This window comes from Bos grunniens, chromosome 21 (assembly GCF_055505025.1).
Source record: "Bos grunniens cultivar Pamir isolate PY7600 chromosome 21, Bosgru_T2T1.0, whole genome shotgun sequence".
NCBI lineage: Eukaryota > Metazoa > Chordata > Mammalia > Artiodactyla > Bovidae > Bos > Bos grunniens.
The window spans coordinates 11005581-11026478 of NC_141185.1; the positions used below are offsets into that span (position 1 = coordinate 11005581).

The following is a 20898-nucleotide window of genomic DNA, read 5'->3' on the forward strand; positions in this document are numbered from 1 at the left end:
TAAACTAGTGGATGAATTTGGGTCTCCGCTGTGTAAGGGCCTAAGGACTACTATGCTATGCTAGCTTTCAGACCCAAAGTGACTACAAAGAAAAAAAAAAGCATATATGTGTATGTATATATATATATACACACAAATAATTAAGAATCACGGTGCACTTCTTTCGTCGTTTTGTCGTTACAAATTTTGGCGCTTGCGAAAACGAGGGTTTTTTTTTTTTTTCTTTTTGAGGGGAGGGCTTAACCAGTTCCATTCGGGAAAGAATGTCAAGATAAAAACCAGAGGTGAAGTTAGGCGGTCAGTGCACGGGGGCCGAAGCCAAGAGCGGAATTTCAATCTTGCTTGATTGAGGCCACAGCCTCACATTTTCTAAAACAAAACCAATTCCGAAAGGAAAAGGAAAAAGTAGCCTCAAAGTAAAACTAGCCACAATGAATTTGAGTTTCATGCAGAGGAAATCGCACCCAATAAGAGGACCCCCAAACTGAGGGGAAAAGGTGGGGGGCGGAGAGGTCGAGGAGGGAGTTGTTAACTGCGGCCCTACGGCGGAATTAATGAGATTAACCGGCGCAATTAGGACGCCAGCCCAGCTCCGCCGGCCCGCGGCGGGACGGCTGAATGGAAAAGATTAGGTTAATTTCATTAATTCGCAATCCACAATCTTTTTTCAGGTCCCCGTAGCCCCCTTTCCTTGGCACCTCTTCCCCTCCCCCTTTCTTCAAGCCCCCCACCCCACCCCCACCCACCCAAAGGAACAGAAAGGGCCAAATCTGGTTCTGTTTGTCATCTGCATATTACCAGGAACTAAATCCAGGATGACGTCGACTCAGTATAAAACCAACAAGAGGTTCAGCTGGTCTAAGCTCCGTCCTACCCGCGGGTCGAGTTCGGCGAACGCTGAAGCGAGGGGCGGGCGGGCGGGAGGAGGGCGACGAACGCAGGGGGCGGGGAGGGGCGCGGGGCTGCGCGCTAGCCGGCGCTCTCTTTCGGTTTAGTCCTCCACGGGAGGAGCGGGGACCCCCCCCCTACCCCGCCCCCCCCCGCCTCACTTGGAGGCTTTTTTCCTCGGCGCGTCCCAGCCGCCCCCCGGTCCCGGCGCGGGGCTCGGGGATGCCCGCCAGCATGTTCAGCATCGACAACATCCTGGCCGCCCGGCCGCGCTGCAAGGACTCGGTGCTGCCCGTGGCGCCCAGCGCCGCGACTCCCGTCGTCTTCCCGGCCCTGCACGGGGACTCGCTCTACGGCGGCGCCGGTGGCGGCGCCTCCTCGGACTATGGCGCCTTCTACCCGCGCCCCGTGGCCCCGGGCGGCGCAGGCCTCCCGGCCGCGGTCGGCGGCTCGCGCCTGGGCTACAGCAACTACTTCTACGGGCAGCTGCACGTGCAGGCGGCCCCCGTGGGCCCGGCCTGCTGCGGGGCCGTGCCGCCGCTTGGCGCCCAGCAGTGCTCCTGCGTCCCGACGCCCCCAGGTAGGGTCGCGCCTGCGCCGGCCTCGGCCTCGCCGGCCCTCCGCGCTCCTCGGCGCCCCGGGACGCGGGTGGGCGGCGGCGATTGATTCTCTCACTTGCCACCGACTTTTCTCCTCTTGCAAACCTGCCCCAAAGCCCCGTCTTTGGGTGGATCGGGCGCAGGGGGTTGCACACTTGCTGCACACTTTAGGCGAGAGTTAGCAGAAAGTGTAACCGTGCGTGCGTGGGGGAGGCTGGGCGTTTAGGATTCCCCTAACCCGCGTTGGGAGTGTGCGAGTGGACGCGGTAGCACGGTACGCATCCCCCCCCCCCCGCCCCCCGCCGCGTTCCTTGCACCCTGCTTTCTGCGCACCCCACGGTTCCCCGCACCCGCTGGCAGACGTTTTTAAATCCAAGTGGGTCGCCGGCGGGGCGGGCGTGTGCGCGCGCGCGCGCGGCGGCGGCAAGGAAGGCGGCTGACCCCGGACGCCTCCCTCTGTCGTAGGCTACGAGGGCCCCGGCTCCGTGCTGGTGTCCCCCGTGCCGCACCAGATGATGCCCTACATGAACGTGGGTACTCTGTCGCGCACCGAGCTGCAGCTCCTCAACCAGCTGCACTGCCGGCGGAAGCGGCGGCACCGTACCATCTTCACTGACGAGCAGCTCGAAGCGCTGGAGAACCTCTTCCAGGAGACCAAGTACCCAGACGTGGGCACCCGCGAGCAGCTGGCCCGGAAGGTGCATCTCCGCGAGGAGAAGGTGGAGGTAGGCTCAGGACTCCGCCGGGGCGCGCCCTCTCCAGCGAAATAAGCTCCCCTCCTCCAGCCGGGTATGCTCGGCTCTCCCTGGGTCTCCCGGCTCTTTGGAAACATCCCCGGGGCGGCCCGGAGGCTGCGGGAAGGCGTTTTAGGCCCAGGAAGTCGAATGAAAATACGGAAGCGGGAACCGGCCCCCTTCTGATGGTGTGCGCTCCGGGTCCCCCCGGTTCCTTGGGCGAGCCCGGGGGGTGCCCGGGCCTGGCGGGGGGCGGGGGCACGCCTTTGATCCTCACCGTTGTTTTGTTCTCCTGTGGCGCAACAGGTCTGGTTTAAAAACCGCCGCGCCAAATGGAGGCGGCAGAAGCGGTCCTCTTCGGAGGAGTCGGAAAACGCTGAGAAGTGGAACAAGACGTCGTCGAAGGCGTCGCCCGAGAAGAGGGAAGAGGAAGGTAAAAGCGATTTGGACTCGGACAGCTGACGGCCGCGGGCCGGCCGTGGCCCTTGCCTAAACTCGAAGGACTTGCACACCAGACGATGCTACTTTCTTGCACACGCGCTGCCTTGCGGGAGGAGGGGGGTGGGGGTCGAGGAAGAGGAACTGTAAATAGTGTACCGTCCGAAGGGTGGGCGCCTGGGGTCGGGCCGCCCCGGGGCTTGCAGCCCCGAAGTCCAAGGCCGCCGGCGACTCGCTCCCCACCGTAGTATTTATAGTTAAATTAACGGTGACAGTACAATAAAGTGACGGCGATGTAGACGGGTCGCATTCTGTATTTCCTACCCCACCGCCAGCACCATCCGAGGCCCCCCCCCCCCCACACACAAAAATTTAGTTAGTCGGTAGCTTCCAAAGGAAAATTATTGGACAGTTCTGATCTGCCTCCAAAAAAAAAAAAAAAAAAAAGGGAAAAAGACAAAAGAGAGAAAAACAAAAAGTCTGGGTACGATGGTCGCAGGACCAGGTGTCCTGGTTTACACTTCCTGCGGAGGTTTCCGGGCAGGGTAGAGAGGGGCATTGCCGGCTGCCTAGGGGAGGTGTTGTCTTGGAGAGGAAGCAGCCTGGGGTCCTGTTCTCCTCGCCCTTGGGGATAGTCAGGACCTTCTCTCTCCTCGCTGCCGATAGATAGGGTAGCCGATAAGAAGGATCCTCTCTAGCTGAGGGATCCCAGGAGCCTCTCCAGAACTCGCTTAGCCCTTTCAACCAGCCCTGGAGCTCCCCAGAAATCCCCACAAGTAAGGCGGCGGGTCCCCATGGAATTAGGCACGCCCTCTCCCGAGAAACTTTCCTGGATCTTTCCTGGTCGCTCTCGCGGCTCCCTTCCTCCCTGTTAAGTGTTGTTGTCTCACAACCCGGCCGGGAGGCTGGGAGCTGTGCGCCCCAGAGCTCAGTGGGGACCTCCGCCGCGTGGCCCTTCGCGCTTCTCAATGGGAGTTTGGGATGACTCTGTGCTCCTAGCCTCAGTTGGTCACAGACTACTGGGCTCAAGATGAGCCTCTGACTTTCTCTGCCGGCTGTTTTGGGTCTACTCCCGATGGGGCCAGAAATGGAAAAGCCCGCGAGCGGCTGGAGCCGGCGCTGGTCAGCAGCTTGGGAAGGCCTAGAGGAGCTTGCTGGTACCAGGGAGGCGCTAGGGATGAAGATGAGAGCCTGCCTTCTGTATGGCTCTCCAGAACATGGGAAGGATGGAGTGGAGGCCGAGGGCCAGCAGGAATAGCTTTTAACGTGTTAAACTTTATTGGTTTTGAGCTAAATGCCTTTTATAGGAAAGGAAGCTAAGGTTCAGAGCGTTTGCCTGCTGCCCAGGAGGTGAGCTTGTCCCTTCTCCTGGGAGGCCTCCAACAAGGTCCCTTCTCCTGGGAGGCCTCCAACAAGGTCCCTTCACCGGGAGGCTGTGCATCCTGGCTGGGAGCACAGCACGTGTAAGAGTTAGAATTTTTCTTTTTTTTTTACAAGAAGCAGTAGTTTTCCCAGCTTTTTGGGGGAGGGTTTAAAAGGCAGAAGTGACTCCTGGAGCAGGTGAAAGCACTTAGGATATATGGGCTCCCAAGCATCACCTTTCAAATAGAGAGAATCCCCTACCATGAAAGGGGGTGGGGCAGGGAACAATATGGAGACCAGGTCTGCCTCAAGGGGGAAGATTGCCTTGGTTTTTCACCAGACTATTATTTGTGACTTTGGGCAAATGATGAACCCCTCTGCACCTCACCTTCCATGACTGTGAAATGGGCACAGCAATGGCACCTGCTTACTGGGGTGTGTGAGTGTGTGTGTGTGTGTGTGTGTGGACATTGGCCACTATCTCATTAAATCACAGGGACAGCTTTTCCCAGCTACTTTTTTAAAAAAATGTGATTATGACATAGTGTCTAGCACTTCAAAATTTATGTACATTGTCTCATTTTACCTTCCAAATATTCTGAGATGGGAAATGTTTTCACCATTTTACAGAGGAGGAAGTTAAGGTTCAGAAAAGTTAACTACTTTTAACAACATTCAGCTTATAAGAAATAAACAGGGGTGTGTGGGGGGATAACTGTCTCTTTGCTCAATGTACAATTGTAAATTGTACATTTACAATTATACAACTATAATTGTAAATGTTCCCACTAATACCAGTTGTGGTGAGAAATACTCAGGCTGTCCCATTCATTTCAAATGAATCCTGCAGTGGCCATTATTGCACCTCCTCCTTAGACATCAGACTCCCGGGGGAGCGCCCTGCCTGTGCAGAAGCCCTTCACTTTTCCTAGTTGCTGTTCCCAGATGCTGTTCCCTGCCCTATTTGGAGAGGGATGAGCCCTGCCTTCCACCCTTCCTCCAATACTCCGTTAGTCTACAACACTTGGAAACACAGCAGAAACAGGCAACATCATTCCACCCTGAGAAATCTGACATCTCCAGAACCCTATAATCGCCCGTCTGTCTTTTTCCATGACTTGTCCTCGGCCTCCTTATAAATGGGATCTTTTCATTTAAAAAAAAATTGTATTTGTCTAGTCTGGCAAAGTGTTCACAACAAGTAACAAGAGACGGTTGGAGGGAGGCGTAAGTTCTCAGATACACCTCCCTCAGGAGCACTTGGTGAAAAGCCACAGCTAGTGGGGTGTGCAAGGAGGGGGCAGGGTGGGGAGCCAGAGAGCTGCTCCTAGCTTGGCCGGGGCAGGGCCAGGATGGCAAGAGGGAGCTACATGCCCAGGTCTTCATGCAAGAGGACCCTGCAAAGCACTTTAGTACTGGCCCAGCTCAGGAAATAAACAACACATATCTGGAGCGAAGAGGCAAATGTCAGGATGGTCTAATAACAGTCCTGCCAGCTCCTCCTGCATTCCCTGGGCAGTGGTGGGCCTCAGACCTTTGTCTTAGCCTGCTGTCGGGGTCAGGGAGGGCCACGTGATGTCTCAGAGTGGAAGGCCTTCAGAGCTGTCTTTGGACCTTGTCATTGTCTTGGGTGGGAATTCAGATCCCTGTATTAGAAAAGTGGTGTGTGTGTACTGAGGTGGGCAGGAGGTAAACCGGGTGATGCCAAAGGGGTTCCCCGTCCACACAGCACATCTTCAGTTGAAGGTGGTCTCCCCATTTCACAATTGAGCAAATTGAGGCACAAAAGGCCAGGGTGAGAACTGCTACCAGCAAGGGCCAGAGCTCCTTTCCATCAATCAGGCTGCCTCAGAGAACCTGGGCTATTCTTTTTGGCGAGAAGCTGCATTTAAGCGAAAGCAGTTGCCCCCAGGGGACACAGGAATTAATCTACTGCAAAGTGCCAGACAGCCTCTTGCAAAGAACAATGACAGCCATTTAGAACCCCTCACATAGGTCTGGCGCTTTCCACTGTCACGCTCTTCTACACACCTCTCAGGCCCTCAGTAAGTGGGAGTCACAGCCCATTTTGCAGATGGAAAATGGAGGTTCAAAGAGACTAAATGCCTTTTCCTGGACACTTAGTAAAGGGCAGAACAGACCTGAGCAGACCTCTCCCACACCTCTTGGGATTAGTGGCAAGATATGGGGTGATGACTTCCAGGTACCCCAAGTCACTTGGGCCAAAGAGGATCTTGGCTGTAAGACACTGACCAGTCAGAGACCGTGGAGTGGGAGGGGGAAGGTGTGAGGATTCTTAAATTCTGCCTGTGTTTCAGGGAGGGTCCGGTCAGCTTAGCTGTGGGGTGGGGGAGGGGGAGGGGCTCAAACAATTGCCTTGCAAAGCATACCCACGGAGAGTATATCTCAATGACAGTTCTTCAATCAAGTTTGCATTTTTTCTGACTTTGGAACTTTGAGTTCACATGCTGTGTCTAGTATAAAGGATGTCATTTTAATGGGTATGTATGAGATCCAAGTTGGCAGATTCCTCTTTCATTTCTCGGCGTATGGCAGAAAACGAGGACTGAGAGGTGGGAGTGATAGGGAACGCTCTTTCTGAATTTTACAAGGTTTTCAGTAAAGTAATTCAGGCCCCCCACCCAAAGATCCCCTGGATCTGTCACCTCAGGCCCCCCAAATGAACTCTCTTTTGTTCAGTGCACATCCAATTAGTCGGTGCTAGCTTTCACCTGTATGAAGATGGAATTCCAGCCCAGAGCAACAAGAAGTGGCGAGTGGACAGCTGGGTGGCTGACTCTTGAGTCACACTGGGCCAAGCCTCCAAGTGGATGGGGCTGTGGGTTCACCAAGTGACCTGGGACAGGTTCCTTCCTCACCTGCAAAGGGGGCTCTGGTAGAGGATTAGAGATAATGCAAGAACCCAGCAGAGTGTCTGACACATTTATTATTGTGTGTTTTGAAAAACCACCTAAGTAGATTGGAATTAGAAATTCAGGAATGCACCTTGTTTTTAATTGTTGCTGGTTTAGGAGTTTTAGGAGTTTATGCGTGACCACAGGACACAAATTCTAATGAAATTAAATGTGATTGCCCTGGATTTAAGACAAGGAAGTGTCTGATAAGGTATAATAGGTTACATTCTGCCCAAGAGCTTTAGGACAAGGCGACTGACAGCGGAGAAGGGGCGTATTGGGAGTGGATTCAATTTCCAAGTTTTGTGAAATGACCTTGAAGTTTTTCAAAAGAAAAACGAAAACCAAACACAGCAACCGGTGCAAAGCTCCTTGAGAATTCTGGGGGAAATGGATCCAGCTGGATCTTTTGGCTGTGGGGGTTTCTCACTTGCTGGGGGGGGCGGTGGGGAGGGACCTGGGGTATCCCCGAAGTCCATCCTCTGAGTCACGTGACAACACGGAAGACCTCTGTCACGGTTTTAAATCTGGGTAACATAAAAAGCCATTGTCTTTACCGTCCAAATGACCCACAGAACAAACAGGATGAATTATGGCATGTTGTGGTATTTTCAAGTGGCTCTATAATTTTTGGATTCCAGGAGCCCTCATTTGTTCTCAAGTGTCCAGCCCTGGGAAGCATCAATGAAGAGAGATCTTAAGAATTCCTCTCCCTGCCTCCTCCCCTTAGGCATTCGCTCCGCTTACACTTTCTGTTTTCCTAATTTTGAGATCCTCCTGAGTCTGCTGACCAGATCAAGCGGCTGGGTTCAATCGGATGAACTTCATTTAGCTGGGGGTTTGCACACCCTCCCTTAAGCTGAGCTGATTTATGGAAGCTGTAGTTAGTGAGATAATGTTAGCCGGGATGGATAGTTTTAATGTGTCCGTATCATTTCCTCACTGGTTTACTAGCAGTATGATGCTGAGCCCAGGAGAGGCCTTGGCCTGGCTGCATGATGAGCGGGACTGACCCCGGAAGGGGCCCGCATGGGTTAAGAAGACACCTTTTCCTTGTGGACCTGGGGGAGGCTGAGCATGCTCTCTTGGCAATTGCCATGGCCCCCACCCCCCAACTCAGAACTAACACAAGGGAGCTGGTTTAGAGTTGGGAGGAGGGCACAGAAATATCTAAAAAGTAAGAAATTTTTGGAGAAAAGTCCCGTATTTTCCAGCAGCCTGCAGTGAGGAATACGATGTGTCATAGGTGTGGTGTCGGCGGGTGCAATGTCCACAGGCCGCCTACCACACAGTGGCAGCAGTCCCATGAGGCTGCAGGGCTGCCCAGAGGATGAACAGGCTGCCCCAGGCATCCTTCCTGGGAGGGGCAGCTTGTGGTCTTGGGAGGGCCTGTCCCAGCCAGGTAGGAGCTGGCTGCAGAAATAGCCCTGGGGCCAGCGTAGTCTGAATCACAGCAGCCAGCGTGTGACCAGCCAGCCTCACGGTGACTGTGTCTGTTTTATTTGTGTCCTAAAGACGTTCTTGACGTCACCCGGCAAGACCAAGCGCTGCGTCTTTCCAGATGGAGTAGGGCTAATCCTCCTTTGAAAATCCTCAAAGTGCTAACTCTGGGACCAGAAAAATCAAACTGCCCTTCTCCAAGAAACAGGGAGGCCCAGAGCATTTGGAAAGATCCCCCCTCTGTGAAGAAGACTCGGAACTCTGTGAAGTCGGAATCCCAGCTGCTCGTTTCATCTGAAGATGTTCCGACCAAAGGCCAGATGGCTGGGACATAAGGGGATGTGCCTGTTCAACATTGTTTTGTATTTGAGGAATAAATATTTAAATCTGAAACCAAGTGAATCACTTTCTACTCAAGTGGGCAGGGATGGAAAGGGGTGTGTGTGTGTGTGTGTGTGTGTGTGAGGATGCTCCCTCCCCCTCCACCACCCATCCTAACCATAACCGGGCGTGAAGAGCTGTCCCGTTCTGCTGGTGCAGGATGTCAGAAGTGGGGTGGCGCTAGCTACCTCTGTTTCAGGGTTGCCGTTTTTGTTCCATGTCTGCTTTAGCTGCAAGAAGATTCCTAATGTGCATGTTTTGAAATGGAGACCCCATCCTTTTGTCCTTAGTGTGGTAAATGGCACCCTACTCCAGTACTCTTGCCTGGAAAATCCCATGGACGGAGGAGTCTGGTAGGCTGCAGTCCATGGGGTCGGTAAGAGTCCGACACAACTGAGCGACTTCACTTTCACTTTTCACTTTCACACATTGGAGAAGGAAATGGCAACCTACTCCAGTGTTCTTGCCTGGAGAATCCCAGGGACAGCGGAGCCTGGTGGGCTGCCGTCTATGGGGTCGCACAGAGTTGGACACGACTGAAGCAACTTAGCAGCAGCAGCAGCAGCAAGGACAACCTGCTCCCTCCCCACTTGGTTTTGTTTCGGTTTCAGCCTGTATGGCAACTGGACTCTGATATAAATGTGAGCAGATGGAAATGAAACCCTTTTCTTGACTACAATTAAAGCTCTGAAAAGATCATAGGTCTTTATGGTTTATTTTTGTCTTTATGGAAGAGGTTCCTATGTAGTTTTGTTTTGGTTTTTTTTTTCTGCCTTTTTGTTTTGTTTGTTTGTTTGTTTTTGTAAGAGGGGGAAAATTTTCTGCAGTGCTTGGAGGGTGTGGTCAAAAAATGCATCTTATGTTTGGGGGAGGATTGACAGTTTCATAATCATGTCCTTATCTGATCCCTTCTTAGCCTTATGAGGCTGGGTGGAGGTGGCTGCTGTCATTTTGTTATATAAAGACAGCTACCTCGATGGCTTTTTGCCATGTCCAGCGCTGTTCTGACTGCCTTATTGCCTGTGTCTTATTTAATCCTGTTCCTGCCTTTGTGAACTTGACATTATTGTCGCTATTTTGCAGAAAGCGAAGTGACATTGTCCATCAAGTAAGATTGCATCTGAGACTCCATGTCCAGTGCCGTTTCCACACTGCCAGGCTACCTCCCTTAGGAAGGACCCACCAGGAGGTCTGGGTTCCAGTTTCTCTCCGGTCACCAGCAGGCAATGTCGCCTGTGAACTTCACCCTCCTCATTTCCGATGTGGGAGGCTAATCAGGTCCTGCAACACATGAGAATCACCTGGGGTATTGCAAACACAGAAGACTGGTACGGTAAATGCATCAGCCCATTAAAACTAGGAGCACATGAATAATATTATTTATTGGAGATTTTCAGCAATGATAGTAAGAAAAATAATGGCCTCCATTCAGTGCACAAACATGAAAAGTGTGCCCCTTCTGAGCCAGGCACTGGTCCAGGTGCTGAGGATACTGGAGGATCCCGGAGTTCCTGGTACGTGGGGGAGACGTTTAGTCCCAAGCAGACAGGCTGCGGTTTCAGATTTCAGAGGTGAATGCTGGGAGAAAAACCAATACTGCTGCAGAGATTCAGGGAGCTGGGGTTGAGGCAAGGTTTGGGATGTTTTACTGTGTGGTGTGAGGTCTGTGTGAAGAGAGGATTCAATGTCATCTCAAGTAACTCTTCTAGAAAGCCAGGATGGTTAGGACTTCCCTGGCAGTCCAGTGGTTAGGACTCTACCTGCCCATGCAGAGTACATGAGTTTGATCCCTGGTCTGGGAAGATCTCACATACTGCAGGGCAACCAAATCTGTGAGCCCTGACTACTGAAGCCCATGCACCTAGCGGCTGTGCTCTGCAATGAGAAGACGCCGCAATGAGAAGCACACGCAGCACAACTACAGAGTAACTCCTGCTTGCCACAATAGAGAAAACCCACACACAGCGACGGAGACCAGCACAGCCCACCAAAAAAAGAGCTGGGATGGACAAATTACAACCAGAGGATCAGTCTGGCCCACTGTCTGTTTTGTCGATAAAGTTTTATTGGAACACAGTTGTGCCCATTCACTTATGTATTGTCTACATTTGCTTTTCCCCCAATAATGGCAGAATTGAGCAGTTGCAGTGGACACTGTAGGGCCTGCAGAACTGAAAATACTTACTGTCTGGTCTGTCTTAGAAAAAGTTTGCTCCTTGTCGGTCTAAAATTTAGAATTTGAACCAGAAATGGAATCTGCTGTTAATGAGGGACAGAGGCAGGGTTTACACCTGTTTGCCTAATGCTTTGTTCTTTTTCTCAGGAGTCTTAGCACAGTGTGAGGCCCGCTGTGATGGGGTGGAGGTGGGATATGAGGCAAGATGTGGAAAAACATAATATGGCACCTGCTGCCTGGGAGCTGTTCTCTTGAGGATGCAGTCTGTGCAAGAAATGATTTCAGGACAATATAAAACAGGATGTAGGGAAGGGCTCTGTTATGTGACTCTGACTTGAAGACCAACAAGAGAAACAACTGCAATCCCAGAAGACTTCCTGGAGGAAGTGGGAATTGCAGGCCAGTTAGTATTGATATTTGGCCAGACTGAGCAGAGGCACAAAGACAGGCAGATATGGCAGCAGTAAGGAGACCACCCTGCTCAGACCAGAGAGGAAGCTGTCACACTCCAGCATTTCCATGTGCAGATTGGCTCCCTCCTGCACGCATCCAACCAACTTGCCAATCCGACTGAGTGCCGGGCCCTGCTCTGCGTTGACTCACAAACATGAACGAAGCAGTGTCCGTCCTCAGGCAGGAGAAATAGGCTGATTCAGCAGGAGATGGCCAGTGCTGGGGTAGAAGGTGAGTGGGCACATGAGGGGTCCTAGAAGGCTTTTTGGTGGTGGATGGCTGTAGCTGCCTGGTTGGAGGCACCTGGTGATTTAGGCATAAAGACAAAAATAAACCATAAAGACCTATGATCTTTTCAGAGCTTTAATTGTAGTCAAGAAAAGGGTTTCGTTTCCATCTGCTCACATTTATATCAGAGTCCAGTAACCTATGAACTTCAGCAGAGTGGGAGAGGGTGGGGGTGTTTCAGGAGAGGAAGCAGCCTGACCAAAGGCTTGGAGGGGAGTAAGCAGGGTGCCACCAGCGGTAGCACTTTGCTGGGCAGAGCAAGGAACGAACGGAGTCCGCAATCCGGCACCGTGTCATGGTCAGTTCACTACTTAAGGCCCCACCCCTCCCCACCTGCAGAAGGCTTCTTCCCACTCCCAGATGTCGGGAGACACTCAAGGAGATGACCAGGGTCCTGCAAACAGTATTCACATCCACCATCAGCTATAGGCTTTCTGGTCCAGAGACCTCTGCGTGGCTACATCTCATCAGCATCTGCTTGGCATCCTCTCCACCTGCTCTCACGGAAGGAGAGGAAAAACATCTTACTCGGGGCCTTCTGCAAAGATTTTTTTTTTTTAATTGCATTTTAAAATACAGTGATTTGTGGCTAATAGTCCAGTTCATCAAAGTCATTTTTCCAGTTGCTGTAATTCTTGGACTGCTGACCCATCAAGGCTGTCCCTACTCCCATCCCTGAGCTCCTAGTCCCTCCCTGACCGTGGGTACCAATCCTCATCCCCGGGCACCGGCCCAGGCCTGAGTGCGGCAGCTTCCAGTTTCTAGAAGCCCCTTCACAGCTATTCACTCCCTGGCTTTACAGCAACCAAGGGCGGTGGGCATGGCGGGGGCTGTTCTTCCCATGTGACAGAGAGACACACCAGGAAGAAGGCCACTGAAGCAGAGGCAGATTGGGTGATGCTGCCACAAGCCATGGACACCTGCAGCCCCCTGGAGCTGGAGGGGGCAGAGAAGGAATGATCCCCCATACCCCCTGCCCCAGAGCTTTCAAAGGTACCTTGGCCCTGCCAACATATCGGTTTTGGATTTCTAGCTTCCAGAGCTATAAAGATAATACACTTCTATTGTTTTAAGCCACCAAGTTTGTGGTAATTATGCAGCAACCCTAGGAAACTAATACACTGCTTTACCCTGAAATGATGTCCCTAAACCCAGCTCCTTCTACAGTTGTTCACAGTGACACGATGACAGGACAGGGACTTATTCTTTCCCACCCCCCAGCTGAAGCCTTTCAGTTTTTGTTCTTGTTCAGTCATTCAGCTGTGTCTGACTCTTTGCGATTCCAGGGACTTCAGCACACCAGGCTTCCCTGTCCTTCACTGTCTCCTGAAGTTCGCTCAAACTCATGTCAATTGAGTCAATGATGCCATCCAACCATCTCATCCTCTGTCACCCCCTTCTCCTCCTGCCCTCAGTTTTCCCAGCATCTGGGTCTTTTCCAGTGAGTTGACTCTTCGCATCAGGGGGCCAAAGTATTGGAACTTCAGCTTCAGCATCAGTCCTTCCAATGAATATTCAGGATTGATTTCCTTTAGGATGGACTGGTCAGGTCTCCTTGCAGTCCAAGGGACTCTCAAGAGTCTTCTCCAACCCCACAGTTCAAAAGCATAAATTCTTTAGCGCTCAGCCTTCTTTATGGTCCAACTCTCATATCCATACATGACCACTGGAAAAACCATAGCCTTGACTAGATGGACCTTTGTCAGCAAAGTGGTGTCTCTGCTCTTTAGTATGCTGTCTAGGTTTGTCATGGCTTTTCTTCAAGGTGCACGTGTCTTAATTTCATGGCTGCAGTCACTGTCTGAAGTGATTTTTGAGCCCAGAAAAATAAAATCTGTCACTGTTTACATTGTTTCCCCATCTATTTGCCATAAAGTGATGGCATCGGATGCCACGATCTTAGTTTTTTGAGTGTTGAGTTTTAAGCCAGCTTTTTCACTCTCCTCTTCCACTTTCATCAAGAGACTCTCTCTTTAGTTCCTCTTCGCTTTCTGCCGTAAGGGTGGTATCATCTGCATATCTGAGGTTATTGATATTTCTCCTGGCAATCTTGATACCAGCTGGTGCTTCATCCAGCCCAGCATTTTGCATGATGTACTCTGCATATAAGTTAAATAAGCAGGGTGACAATATACAGCCTTGAAATACTCCTTTCCCAATTTGGAACCAGTCCATTGTTCCATGTTTGGTTCTAACTCTTTTTATCTTGACAGGCATACAGGTTTCTTAGGAGGCAGGTAAGGTGGTCTGGTGTTCCCATCTCTTTAAGAATTTTCCACAGTTTGTTGTGATCCACACAGTCAAAGGCTGTAGTATAGTCAATGAAGCAGAAGTAGATGTTTTTCTGAAATTCCCTTGCTTTTTTCTATGATCCAGTGGATGTTGGCAGTTAGATCTCTGGTTCCTCTGTGTTTTGTAAATCCAGCTTGTACATCTGAAAGTTCTCAGTTCAGGTGCTGTTGAAGCCTAGCTTGAAGGATTTTAAGTATTACCCTGCTAGCATGTGAAATGAGTGCAACTGTGTGGTAGTTTGAACATTCTTTGGCATTGCCCATCTTTGGGATTGGAATGAAAATTGACCTTTTCAAGTCCTGTGGCCACTAGTGAGTTTTCCAAATTTGCTGGCATGTTGAGTACAGCACTTTAATAACATCATCTTTTAGGATTTGAAAGAGCTCAGCTGGATTTCCATCACCTGCACTAGCTTTGTTCGTAGTGTTGCTTCCTAAGGCCCACTTGACTTCACCCTCCAGGATGTTTAGCTCTAGGTGAGTGATCACACCATTGTGGTTATCTGGGTCATTAAGATCTTTTTATTTATTTATTTATTTTTATTTTATTTTATTTTTAAACTTTATATAATTGTATTAGTTTTGCCAAATATCAAAATGAATCCACCACAGGTATACATGTGTTCCCCATCCTAGACCCTCCTCCCTCCTCCCTCCCCATACCATCCCTCTGGGTCGTCCCAGTGCACTAGCCCCAAGCATCCAGTATCGTGCATCGAACCTGGACTGGCATCTCGTTTCTTACATGATATTTTACGTGTTTCAATGTCATTCTCCCAAATCTCCCCACCCTCTCCCTCTCCCACAGAGTCCATAAGACTGTTCTATACATCAGTGTCTCTTTTGCTGTCTCGTATACCGGGTTATTGTTACCATCTTTCTAAATTCCATATATATGCGTTAGTACTGTATTAGTGTTTTTCCTTCTGGCTTACTTCACTCTATATAATAGGCTCCAGTTTCATCCATCTCATTAGAACTGATTCAAATGTATTCTTTTTAATGGCTGAGTAATACTCCATTGTGTATATGTACCACAGCTTTCTTATCCATTCATCTGCTGATGGGCATCTAGGTTGCTTCCATGTCCTGGCTATTATAAACAGTGCTGTGATGAACACTGGGGTACACGTGTCTCTTTCCCTTCTGGTTTCCTCAGTGTGTATGCCCAGCAGTGGGATTGCTGGATCATAAGGCAGTTCTATTTCCAGTTTTTTAAGGAATCTCCACACTGTTCTCCATAGTGGCTGTACTAGTTTGCATTCCCACCAACAGTGTAAGAGGGTTCCCTTTTCTCCACACCCTCTCCAGCATTTATTGCTTGTAGACTTTTGGATCGTAAGATCTTTTTAATATAGTTCTTCTGTGTATTCTTGCCACCTCTTCTTAATCTCTTCTGCTTCTGTTAGGTCCATACTGTTTCTGTCCTTTATTGTGCCCAACTTTGCATGAAATCTTCCCTTGGCATCTCTAATTCTCTTCAAGCATTTCAGTGTTTCATTTAATTTTAGGATCTGTGAGAAGACAGCAAGCAAAACTCTGAGCACTCCTTGAAGTTAGGAAATTTTCGTTGCTGTTCTTCTGAAAACATTACAGGATGACATTAGAAGGAAATGCTTTGAAGCTCAGGGGATTGAGTGTGTGACTGCTAAGAGAGAAGCAGAAAGGCCAGTATCCAGTTGATCAGGCTGGTCTGGCCCCCGGATGTGCCTCTGAGCATCTGGCCATGCTGTTCCCTCTATCAAGGATTCTTCTTTTCCCTATGATGCTGCCTTTGGAAAATTCTATCATATTCCAGAAGCTCTCAGGAGGCAGTCATATGAACAGGGAAATAAACACTGGCCCCAGACTCAGAGCCTCACTGTGGTAAGAGAATGTGACCAGGCTCTTTGGGGGCTCAGCATCCTGGTCCCCTGTGTGAGCTTAGATTAGACTCCCACCTCTCTGAGCTTTGGTTTCCCCTTCTCTCAGTTCAATTCAGTTCAACAGGTATTTATTTAGCATCTATTGTATATCAGGGAGGGTGCTTGCTGGTGGAAATTAAAGAGCATACAAGCTAGTTAAGTAGTTATTGCTTCTAATATCAGGACACAGAGACGAGTGTAGAATGAGTGGGTGAATGAGGAATAAATGAGTGCCTGCCTTTCACCTCTGGCTTGTGGTTGTTCTTGCCGGGCCCTGCTGTGTGGTGGAGCCACCTGCGTACACGTTAGCCTTTCCTTCCACTTTCCTGTGCTGGAGGCAGCACCAACTGCAGAGGGAGGAGCAGACTGACCAGAAGCAGCTAAAAATGCTACAGAATTGGGATTGTTACTGAATGATTGGGCTCATGCAATGAGACCAGGAGTTTGGGTCTTTGCAGGTCATCAGGGTACCCAAGGGCATTATGATCATCCTTCCTAGACTCTTGAATGTTCAGCAAGATAAAATCCCCCTTCTCCCAATCTCAGAGAACTGCCACTTCTTTGTCTGTGCTGGGGTGTGTTACATCAACTCTGTTTGCAGTCATCATGCTGCGGGCTGGGGCTCACAGAGTATCTTGCTGCTGTTCTCTGCAGATCCGACTCAATGTCCCACTGACTCTGACGTTGGACTGACTCATTTCTCATTCTGGCACGGCCAGGTGTGAGCTTTATGACTTGGGCAAGTCGCCTCGCCTTTCTGAGCTTCGTTTTCTTCATGTGGAAGGAAAGAATGGATGTCATACACTTGAGCCAGGGTCTACAAGGAGCAAATCCTCAAGAAATGGGAGCTGTTGTCATTAGGCACTTTGTGTTATGATGTTATTTGCTACTTCTGATCTCACTTGTCCGTGGATCTAAGATTAGGGATTGAACTGACTGGGGACAGGGAAGCATACCAGCTTTCGGTGGCTGTCGTAACGCATTTCTGTAAACGTGGTGGCTTAAAACAACAGAGATTAATTCTCTCACGCTTCTGGAGGCCACAATTCTGAAAACAAGGTGCTGTAGGGATGCTGAAGGCTCTTGGAGAGGCTATGTTGCCTGCCTCTGCCAGCTCCCAGTGGCTCCAGGCAGTCCTTGCTTTGTGGCTGCATTAACCCCAATCTTGTCTCCATTTTCACAGGGCCACCGCCCCCATATCTCTCTCTGTGTTAGATCTCTCTCTGCTTTTCTTATATTTAAAGGACACTTGTCATTTGTTTTATTCTTTTTAAAATATTTATATTTATTTATTTGGCTGCATTCTGCAGGTGCAGCAAACAGTATGAAGAAACTTCGATCTTATACGTGGCTTGTGGGATCTAGTTCCCTGACCAGGGATTGAACCCAGGTCCCCTGCATTGTGAGTTCAGGGTCTTAGCCACAGTACCACCAGAGAAGTCCTCATTTGTCATTAGTTAGAGGCCACCTGAAATCCAGGGTGATTTCATCTTTAAATTCTCAATTATATCTACAAAGACCCTTTCAAATTAGATCATATTTACAAGTTCTCAGGATTAGGACATGGACATATCTTTGGGAGAGCCACCACTGAACCCACTCCTGGAGGAAAGGAAAAGGAAGGATTGCTGTGAACCCACTTCTCTTACTTCCACAGCATTCTGAGGTCTGCAGCAGACCTCTTCCCCTGGGACTCGCTGTCCAGTCATGCTGAGGCTCACTTACATGTGCCTGTGATGCCCTGGGGTGGGGCCTGAGTGCTATCCCTGCAAGTTCCAGAGAGATGAAAACCCTGGAGGCAGCAAGTGACAGATAGGGCTCAAGATGCTCTGTTTGGGTCACTGTAACAAAATATCATGGACTGTGTGGCTTACAGAATAGAGATTTATTTATTTCAGATCTGGAGGTTGGAGGTCCAAGATTAAGGTGCTGGCAGGGTTAGTTTTCTTGGCTTGCAACTGGTCACCTCCTCTCCTTGTCCTCACATAGCCTTTCCTCTGTGTGCAGACCCTCCTGGTGTCTCTTCTTCTGCCTATGAGGATGCTAATCCTATCAGATCAGGGCCACACCCTTATGACCTCATTTAACCTTTACTATTTCCTTAAAGGCCCTTTCTCTGGATACAGTCACTTATGATTAGGATTAGGGCTCCAACACTGAATTTAAGGGGATACAATTCAGTCCATACCACCTCTTTGATTAGCTTCACCCATGGGACCAACATGTTGACCAATCTGGCCTATTTGATGTTGGATTTCCTAGGTTACACATGAATTTTCCCAGTTTTTTTTTTCTTAATGTTGGAGTATTATTTAATATATTTTTTAATATTTTAAAAATATTTTTAATATATTTTAAAAATATTGGAGTATGATAGCTCGGTGGTAAAGAATTTGCCTGCCAATGCAGGAGATGTGGGTTTGATCCCTGGGTTGGGAAGATCCCCTGGAGAAGGAAATGGCAACCCACTTCAGTATTTTTGCCTGGGAAATTCCATGGACAGAGGAGCCTGGTGGGCTACAGTCCATGGGGTCCAAGAGTCAGACATGACTTAGCAACTAAACAACAGCCATATGGTTGATTTGTCATGTTGTGTTAGTTTCAGGTATACAGCAAAATGATTTAGTTGTACATACTTGTGTATCTTCCTGTATTATTGATCAATACTGCCCTTTGGAACTTCTGCCGTCTGTAGACATTTCATTAAGATCTTCACGAGTTTCTGCTTAATAACATCCTAGTGACAGTCCCACACACTGAACACTGAAAGCAGGTCAGAATTAGGGGCCATGCTGGACATTTATGCTCTATAAGTCCAGGCCTCACGTCACCCTCCCTCTATCAGCAGAGACGATTATTCCGTTTGATTGATGAGGAGCTTAAGACTCAGAAATGGGAGATCTCGCAGCTAGGAAGTATCAGGGAGTCACCAAGAAACCATATCTATCTGACTCTGGTTGCTGTGTTCACTACCTCTCCCCACCCTGCTATTTCTTACCTCTCTTGGTTCAGAGAAGAACCTTCAACACCCAACTTGGGCACTGCCACCCTTCCTTTTACCCTCAAAAAAGGCCTGCTTTTCCCCATCCTGCAGCGTCTTCATCTCTCTTTGGAAGCCTGCAGGCCTGGCCAGATAAATCGCAGTCTTCAATAATCCAAAATCCAGCTCCACGGGGACATCCGCTGGCTCGAGCAGGCTTCTCACTGCCTGCTATTACATTCAGTGCTTGAGGGAAAAACCTTCCCCACACATAGCAACGGTTTCCAGGCCAAGTTGAGCTGAGGGCTTCCAAGTAGAGGGGTCATTTGGATATTGACCAGCATCTTCATGGGATGGAGGTAACCGCCAGCCAGCCAGCCGGCCGGCCATGAAGAGTGGGTGTGTCTCTGTGCAGAGAAGCAGGGTTGACCTCAAGGATGCTCATTCTTTCCAACGCGTGGGGCATTCTCGTCACTGCTGCTGGAACTCTGGATACATTTGCATGGACAAGAGTGGCTTGTCCCCAGAAGCATCCATTGCCAGAATGACAGAATGCTCTCCGGTTGGCTTTTGCTTTTGTTTGCATCCTCACTGGAAATGAACGACTTTCAATCATTTTGATCCCCTTCATTTGAATTGTTGAGGCCACCTCTCTCTTTGCTGTCTTGAGGGCTTGATCTGCATTTGGTCCAAATGATGTGCTTGCTGACAGACGGCGCTAGGAGTGCTTTCGCAGGACAAGGTGGTGGGAAGAGCTCTCATCTGGGGATGGAGAGCCAGGCGGACTGGCTCTGTTTCCCGAAGCCCCTTGAGCCTGGTGTCACAGGCAAGCATCTTAACCTCTCAGGGGCATGGTTACCTCCAGCAGAAAGCAGAGTTAATGACTCACGTGTGTTTGTTCTTTCCATGGTGAAGTACGGCAATCTTGGAAGCACAAAACTTTCCCCCCTGCCTTTTCCCTCTGAGAAGGAGGGCTGAGTGGACTCTTCAAATGAATTGGATGTGAAGTGGCAGAATATGATGTTGGTAACAGTCCATACTTTCACCTGCAGACTATTGTGTCCAAGTATTCTGTTTCTAGACCCACCATGGAACATCTGGGAAGTCAGATGCAGCTGTAGGGACATGGTCTGCATTCCTGAAAAGAAAACAACCACCCTGCATGGCTTGGCAAGTATGAGCAAGGCATTTTCCCATTTAGTGCTGGTGACAATGGCAGAAATATAGTGAGGATTGTTCCAGATAGGGAACGGAGGCTTGGGGAGAAGGGGCAGGTCCTGGATCTCATTGGAAATGCTGTGTCTGTGAGGTGAGGGTAGCTGAGCTTGGAGTCCAGGGAAGAGGCGTCCCAGGCTGGCTAGAGCGTGGGGAGAGGGGGTTGGGCAGACAGACAGGGGTGAGAAGCGATCCATAGCCTCAGGTCCAGAGCGGCCGAGGGGCCGCGGTCAGGACGCCTTCAGTCCAGGGCCAAGCCGGCTGGAACAGCTTTGCACACTGGGTGTGGGATGTGCCGGGGCCAGAGGTTTGGGGCTGCGATGTGAGTTGGGTAAGAGGTCAGCGTCCAGTCCCTGGCGGGAGTCAGGGGACAGGCCTGCGGATGGGAGATGCACTCAGGCAGCACATGGAGAGCCCTGGATTGACATCCGTGTGCCACTAAGACTCCACTGGGGGCTGTGTGAATGCAGAGTCCCCGCAGGGACGGCGCTATTTTTAGCCGACACTGGGACGAAGGTTCCTGATGAAATGTGACCACTTCTGGTCCTGACCGTCGTGGTGCTGTTCCCTCCCAGGGGGCCACCCAGTCCTGCCGCCATTCAGCCTCGCTCCCAGGACCCTACACTGTGCCCTCGCTTCTCTCCTTTTTTTAAAAAATAATTTTATTTATTTGTTTTTGGCTGTGCTGGATCTTCACTGCTGCATGAACTTTTCTCTAGTTGCGGGGAGCAGGGGCTACTCTTCTTGCTGTATCCTGGCTTTTTCTCTTATGAATCATGGGCTCTAGGACGCATGGGCTTCAGTAGTTACAGTTCCCGGGCTCTGGAGCACAGG

General features: G+C 50.1%; 1 protein-coding gene across 1 annotated transcript; it reads left to right on the top strand.

The window, feature by feature from the left end:
* The first annotated feature begins 870 nt into the window (after positions 1–870).
* GSC (goosecoid homeobox) lies at positions 871–2957 on the top strand. Its single transcript, XM_086365187.1, has 3 exons — positions 871–1468; positions 1953–2212; positions 2528–2957. The coding sequence occupies exons 1-3, from the start codon at positions 1111–1113 to the stop codon at positions 2681–2683; spliced, it is 774 nt and encodes a 257-aa protein (XP_086221313.1). The 5' UTR covers positions 871–1110; the 3' UTR covers positions 2684–2957.
* Positions 2958–20898: the final 17941 nt, after the last annotated feature.

Bases quoted from the DNA above. Each gene is read 5' to 3' on its own strand.
- GSC (XM_086365187.1), top strand. From the start codon at position 1,111: ATGCCCGCCAGCATGTTCAGCATCGACAACATCCTGGCCGCCCGGCCG. The intron at 1,469-1,952 runs GTAGGGTCGCGC...CCTCTGTCGTAG, and splicing joins CTGCGTCCCGACGCCCCCAG to GCTACGAGGGCCCCGGCTCC. The intron at 2,213-2,527 runs GTAGGCTCAGGA...GTGGCGCAACAG, and splicing joins TCCGCGAGGAGAAGGTGGAG to GTCTGGTTTAAAAACCGCCG.